Source organism: Procambarus clarkii, chromosome 87, assembly GCF_040958095.1.
Source record: "Procambarus clarkii isolate CNS0578487 chromosome 87, FALCON_Pclarkii_2.0, whole genome shotgun sequence".
Taxonomy (NCBI): Eukaryota; Metazoa; Arthropoda; class Malacostraca; order Decapoda; family Cambaridae; genus Procambarus; species Procambarus clarkii.
The window spans coordinates 14,162,578-14,170,077 of NC_091236.1; the positions used below are offsets into that span (position 1 = coordinate 14,162,578).

Genomic DNA, 7,500 nt, shown 5'->3' on the forward strand with positions numbered 1-7,500 from the left:
TGTTCAATGTGATAGTTCACACCTTGTGTTCAATGTGATAGTTCACACTTTGTGTTCAATGTGATAGTTCACACCTTGTGTTCAATGTGATAGCTCACACCTTGAGTTTAATGTGATAGCTCACACCTTGAGTTTAATGTGATAGGTCACACCTTGAGTTTAATGTGATAGCTCACACCTTGAGATTAATGTGATAGGTCACGCATTGTGTTTAATGTGATAGGTCACGCATTGTGTTTAATGTGACAGTTTATGCTTTGTGTTTAATGTAATACACCACGGCTTGTATTTAATGTGATAGCTCAAATCTTACGTTTAAAGTGAGAGTTCTCACCGTGTGTTTAATGTGATTGCTCATACCTTGTGTATAATCACTGCACTGCATTAAAATATGACTCGCCCGTAGTACACCGCAAATAAATTCTTTTCAAAAAATTATTTTATCTTCCTATATTGTAAAAATGCAGTATCTGATCACGGGAAACCAAACAAAAATATTGTATGTGACATACTTTAGCTGAGATGGAGCTGGGAAGTTGAGTAACTTATGGTCTCTGAGTGATGGAGCGCTCAGGGTGGCGGGGTCACTCAACCCCACCACCCCGTGGGCGGAAGTTGGCGTGAATATAATATTGCACAATTATTATAATGTTTCTCATTTGTTTTTTCTCTTCTCGGGTTTTTGCTTTACTATTATTCAAAAATGAGTAATTTGTGGAATTTCTATAGTTTAATGTGTGGAACATCACTATGCTCAAAATTACGGGCCTCATATATGTGGCATATATATTATATTCTACGATCAATCAAACAGTGTTTTTCCTGTTATTACACTATATACACACACATTGTAGAGAGTCCAACCTGAGCTGCCGTTGAGTGAGGACGTGTCGCCTGACCGCTCTGGCAGTTTAGGGTAGCTGCCGTTTTCGCCGGCAGGGGGTGTGGGTGTCTCTACCCTCCCTGCTGTTCCTGGTGGAGTGGACGTGGCATTTTTACGATGGGCGGCCATCTTCCAGCTGTCGTGAGGGTGAACTCCATAGGTTTGGAGTTTACCAGCTGTGCAGGTTACCCTCTTGTAGACTTGGTCTTGAGTGACATGCTCAGGGTCCCGGTCCAGGACGTCTACGGTGTCGAGCTGGTCACTGCTTGCCGTGTGATTATAAAGTTTGTGGGTGAGGCAGTGTACCGTGATTTTCTCCGGAGGTACGAGGGGCGTACTTTGCTGCTGCAGGACGGCAACGGGTCTGTGACCATTTCGGACCGCAGTGGTGCTTTGACATATGTAAGTGTCCATGGCGCCCCCATGGAGTTTCCCGAGACCCTCCTCCAGCGTTTCTTCCAGAGAGGTTCCCAAAACTTCCGTCATCAGTGTGTGGATGAATTCGCTGTCATCTGGGAAGTATTCGGGTGTGAAGACCAACATTCGTACCCTCGGGATGCGACTGAGGTCGGACATTCCGTCCTCCGTCTGGCTGTTAGGGTACTATGTGCGGGTGTTTTATGCCCGGCAACCCCGTACTTGTTTCCGGTGTGGCTTGTTTGGGTATCAGGCTGCCGGGTGCACTGCTGATCCGGTTGCTCCTGTGAATTTGTTCCGTGAAGAGGATTTCCCGCCGTTCCCTCTGGAGGAGGACTCTGGGGGTGAGGAGGTGAGCGTCCCGTTCGCTGCTGAGGCTCCCCCAGCGTCGTCCGACGTTCCCCCGGTTGTCGCAGTCCCTCCTCCGGATGTTGCGGTGCCGTCGGATGTTACTCCTGATCCTGTCTCTGGCCCTGCCGCTCCCGTGGGCCTTCCTGGTACTCTCTGTGAGGCGTCGCCGTCTGCTCCCTCGTCTTCGGCTGCTGACCCCGGCCCTGCATCCTCACCACGGGTCTCTACTGTGCTGGGTGCTAGGGTGGCTGCGGAGCCTCCTGCTGTGTGTGGTCCGGTTCCCCCCTGTGGTAGAGGTTGCTGCCGTTCTGCGTCGGGCGTCGGTTCGTCCGGCTAGTGGTGCCCGTGTTTCTAGATCTGCTTCCGGCTCTGGCCGGAGCCCAAACATTCCAGGCGTTCGTCTACTGCCTGGGCCGATGTTGGGGACTTCAGTAACTGGGTCTTCGGGTGTTGCCGGCGTGGATCCGGATGCGTCGTTGTCTCCGCGGTTTGTGGTGGTGGAGGTTCATTTGCCTGCAGGTGCTGATGGCCGTGTCTCGGGTGTGCCTTCTGTTCCTTCCCTGCCAGGGGGCTCTCTGCAGTGGGGTGTGGTGGCTTCCGCTGCCAGGGATAGTATGGATGCTGGTGCTGGGCGTGGCCTGGTAGTGACTTTACGAAAGGATGCACGCTGCCCTGGTTCCCTGCAGTCGTCTGGTGGTGTGCCCGTGGCCGCTGGTGCCCCTGTGGTGGTACCCTCTGTCCAGCTCTCTCCTGCGGGGTTGCGACTTGAGGCTCTGGAGGCCACAGTTGCCGGGATCCTGCTGTCTGAAAGGCCGGAGGACTTTCATGATGGGCAGGTTCCCGGTGTATGGAGTAGGGTGGCGGTTACTCGCCTCCGGAGTGACACCACCTGGGTTCCCTGTTTGCAGGTGTTTGTTGCCAGGGTTTCGGATAACATGGCATCCCCGGTGGAGGGTCAAGCCTCTTGGGGGAGGTGGCTGCTTTGGGAGGCGTTCCATGTACAGTTCCCCCGGGGTGTTGTTCCCGGGCAAAGTTGTTAGCTGATTTCCTGTTCCTGTAGTGTTGTGTGCCCCTATGGTCTTTTGTTTGCCCTATTGTATTCTGTGCCCGTGCCTCTACTTTCTTTGTTGTGAGGCCGGTGTTTTGGTGAGGGTGTTTTTATTCATGTATTTGCTTTTGTGTGGTTATTTTGCCATGTGTGTTCTACTTATGCATTGCTAGACTGTGTTGTTTTTTGTTTTTGTTTGTATTTTTATTTTTGTTTTTGTTTTTATTATTATTTTTTATTTTGGCCTGTTGTGTGCTGTGCAATTTTCTTGTTCTATTGCATGATGTCCTTTATGATGTGTTTTGTTCTCGATCCTTCAGGCCGGTGATTGTTTGTTGTTGTGTATGTTACTATGTTTTGTTTTCTTGATTGCATGGATTGCTTGTTTATTATTAGTGTATATTTTGGCCTCTCCCTTTGTTTGTTGCGAGGCGGTTGGTTTGGTGTGAGTGTTTTTATTCATGTCTTATTTCTGTTATGTACCTTGCACTGGTGTTTTATTATTGCATTACATGTTGTGCTTGTTTGTTATTTTTGTTTTGTTGTTTATTGTGATTTTCTTGTTATGTTTCATGTTATACATCTTGATGTTTGTTTTGTTGTATACTGTTATGTTTTGTAATGTTACTGTGCTTGCTTGTGTGACATTGTTTTCAAACAGAACACGAAACAATGGGTATAATATTTTTTAAGTTAAAGGGAAGAATGGAAGTAACTGCAAAGAAATATGGTTCAATAGGCCCTTTCACTAAACAAGCTCAACAAGAGACTTATGGGAAGGAATATGAACGTCTCCCAGATAAGTTGAGTAAGTCTCTGGGTACCTGGCTTGACTCAGACAACTATAACATTTTGAGATGCGGCGGACGTCTGCTTCATGCAGAAATAAATTTAGATACGAAGAATCCTATACTTTTATCACGTCACCACATCATTACTAAACTCATAGTTCTACATTACCATGAGCATAATACACTGCATGGTGGAGTATTAGATACTCTTACTGAACTCAGACAACGTTTTTGGCTTCCCCAAGGTCGCCAAACTATCAAATCCTTAATAAAGTCTTGTGTAATATGTAAGAGATATGATGCTCGAGTGTGTCCTTATCCAGGTCCACCGCCCCTACCTAAGGAGCGAGTCGTCCACCTTCGTCCCTTTGAAACCACAGATGTCGACTACACAGGAGCACTAATTTTAACAGGCACACCGGATAAGCCTACATTTGCCTCTTCACGTGTGCTACCACACGTAAAGTACATTTAGAAGTCACTTCTGACATGAGCGCAGAAGCCTTTCTGCAAGCTTTTCGCAGATTTGCTGCACGAAGATCTTGCCCAAAATTAATGATCTCAGATAATGGATCAAACTTCGTGGCAGGAGAGGCTTGCTTACAAGAAATATGGAACAATCCAGAAGTACACTCTGTGCTCAGAGACAATGCTACTGGAAAATTATCCCTCCAAGAGCACCATGGCAAGGTGGTTTTTACGAAAGAATTGTGGGAACTGTTATGAAATGCCTAAGAAAAGCCTTACACCAGCAGAAAATTAATCTCACTGAATTACAGACCCTTGTCGTGAAAATTGAAGCACGAGTCAACAACAGACCTTTAACCTACTTATCCAAAGATTTCTCTCAAAGAGAACCCCTGAGCCCCTCTCATTTGTTTCATGGTGGTCTTCTGAGCCCTCTTATATCTGTAGGAGACGAGGATTCAGCTGACCCTTCGTGTGTCAAGGTGAGTGACTTGGAGAGTTATAGACACCTTTCAAGAGTAATAAAGAAATGGAATGAGGTCTGGACACGTGAATATTTAGCTGCTTTAAGAGAATATCATTATGGAGCTGCAAGCCCATACAACAAAGCTCAATTCAAACCAGGTGATCTTGTCCTAGTAGACAGTGATGGACCCAGGTCAGATTGGCCTATAGGTAAAATTTTTGACATCCATCCTGACCGCCATGGTATTTTACGAATTGTTAAAGTTCAGTGTTGAGGCACTACTACCTTGAAAACACTAGAAAAATTTGTACCTTTAGAGTTAGTAGAACACGAGTGTTCTACAGATATACCTGTAACCCAAGTTTCAGAGAACAATAATTCTACTCAACCGAGCACAAGGCCATCTAGAGTCGCTGCTCAGAACTGCAAACAGAAACTTAAACAATATTTTCATTCTATTTAAGTGTAGATAACTTATCATTTAAACTTGAGGTGACCATGCTGATGCAGTGGTGAGCTGATCGCCAGTAACTAGATAGTTACGAGTCACAGTGACCCTGGACAGTAGCCTCACTGTATTGTTGAGGTCTCCTTGATCTTAAATTATTCATAATTTAGTTTTGATAATATCATTTTGTTTCTTACAAGATAATTATTCAATAAATTTCAATGTTTATTTACGTCCCTATGTTGACTTTGAGTCATCTACCACAGATTCGGGACATTCGTTAGGTGTGTACTAACCTAATAACCCATAAATATAACTTCAGGATAGAGAAACAGTTGTACGTTAGTACTAAGACCTGAACTACGACCCGAGTTTTCTCTCTCCGGAGTTATGTTGGAAATAACCAACAGTTTCATACATCGTTTGTATTTTATACAACCTTTGTATTAACCACAATTAGTTACTGAAATCACTAACTTGTAGAGTTAATTATCATGATTTATAATAACCATATTGCCAGATTCTTCCTAGTCAGAGTGACAACGCGAGGAACGACAGGCAGAAATATGAATTCTTTCCACATTTAGTTGAATTTATAACAGTCCAGTTTATCTTTTCTTATACTAAAAATAGTTACTAATAAGTTAAATTTCATAGCATACTACTGCTTACTAGAACTCCTTTATTTAGTTGATATTAAACATTCTAGAGGAAATTATTTTAATGTAAATAACTTCACTTTGATTTCCTCGATTATCTGCATGACTTTAATAAACCCAATTTATGTTACGCAAAGTTATATTTTAACACAGAAGAATTAAATGTGACATCAATACTCATCACCATCTCTTCTTTCCGTAGTTACCTCCGACATATATAAACCCATTTACGCTCGAGATGTCTATCGAGAGCCGCGCATGCGCAATCAGGAAGAGGAAGAAGACGCGAGAACGTCGCCTGCGACCACGTGACTCGGACGCCATTAGCAACGAGCAACAGAGATCTATGTTTCGATCTTGCTAACAGTTTGTATTTCGTTCCCACGACCAGCAGAGCGGTGCCACGTTACTTGGCACATCACAGCAGTGTCCTAGGAACTAATAATTACTTCAACCCACAAGTAACATCTTATCACGGCCGCTGAGGACGAGGGATCTTGAGTCGTTCCTACATCAGTGGACACTCGGCCCGACAACTAATAATTTTCTAAGCTATAATATTGTGCACATGTTTATATTTTGACTAGTTGTCGTAAGGCTGTGTGATTAACAACAAAATCCAGTACGTTGAATCTCCAAATTTATTCCGCTCTTTATTGGAATATAAAGTGCATAGTTCTTTACTCAAGATTTCTGCAGTAATAATTACATTCTCTACCTAATTATATATATATATATATATATTCAGTTGTGTACTTGTTCGTTTAGTTATATATATATATATATATATATATATATATATATATATATATATATATATATATATATATATATATATATATATATATATATATATATATATATATATATATATATATATATATATATATATATATTATTAAATATGACCGAAAAAGTAAGATTAATAATTCTAACACGAATTTTCTCAATCTTTCGTACATTTCGTTTCACTGTTGGAGGTAAATCAAAAATCAATTCTCCAAAATTCATTTTTATTTCTAGTCTGACGCGACACGAGCGCGTTTCGTAAAACTTATTACATTTTCAAAGACTTTAGTTCACAAATACACAACTGAATAGAACTTACGCATCTCCGATTTTATATCTACATTTGAGTGAGGTGGAAGGGGTGATGTGGCATTAACACAAGACAGAACAAGATGTGGTATTAATAGGGTATTAATTTCATCAACACAAGACAGAACAAGAGTATTAATAGGGTATTAATTTCATCAACACAAGACAGAACACGAAACAATGGATATTGAATAGAAGTGTTTGTAGAAAGCCTATTGGTCCATATTTCTTGATGCTTCTATATTGGAGCGGAGTCTTGAGGTGGGTAGAATATAGTTGTGCAATAATTGGCTGTTGATTGCTGGTGTTGACTTCTTGATGTGTAGTACCTCGCAAACGTCAAGCCGCCTGCTATCGCTGTATCTATCGATGATTTCTGTGTTGTTTACTAGGATTTCTGATTATTAGGATTAGAAAATCCTTTTACTAGGATTTACTAGGATTAGAAATCCTAGTAAGCAACACAGAAATCATCGATAGATACAGCGATAGCAGGCGGCTTGACGTTTGCGAGGCACTACACATCAAGAAGTCAACACCAGCAATCAACAGCCAATTATTGCTGTTTACCAACGTACCTGTGGACGAGACAATCGGAATGATAACCGAGAGAGTGTATCGTGATCCAGCCTGTACTCCTCTTGACATACCAGAAAATATTCTGAGGAAACTACTCCAAGCTTGTACTAAAGAGGCACCCTTCTTAAGCCCGGATGGGCACATGTATAAGCAAGTAGATGGGGTCGCCATGGGTTCTCCCCTAGGTGTCCTGTTTGCAAACTTCTACATGGGTACCATCGAGCAAAAAGTCTTAGTCGACATGAACTTGAAACCGGCCATATACTGCAGGTATGTTGACAACATTTTTACA

General features: G+C 42.6%; 1 protein-coding gene across 1 annotated transcript; it reads left to right on the plus strand.

Annotated features, from left to right (window-relative positions):
* Positions 1–3,979: 3,979 nt before the first annotated feature.
* On the plus strand, positions 3,980–4,698 carry LOC138358948 (uncharacterized). Its single transcript, XM_069317439.1, has 2 exons — positions 3,980–4,175; positions 4,406–4,698. Exons 1-2 carry the CDS (start codon positions 3,980–3,982, stop codon positions 4,696–4,698), a joined length of 489 nt encoding a protein of 162 aa, XP_069173540.1.
* The last annotated feature ends 2,802 nt before the right edge of the window (positions 4,699–7,500 follow it).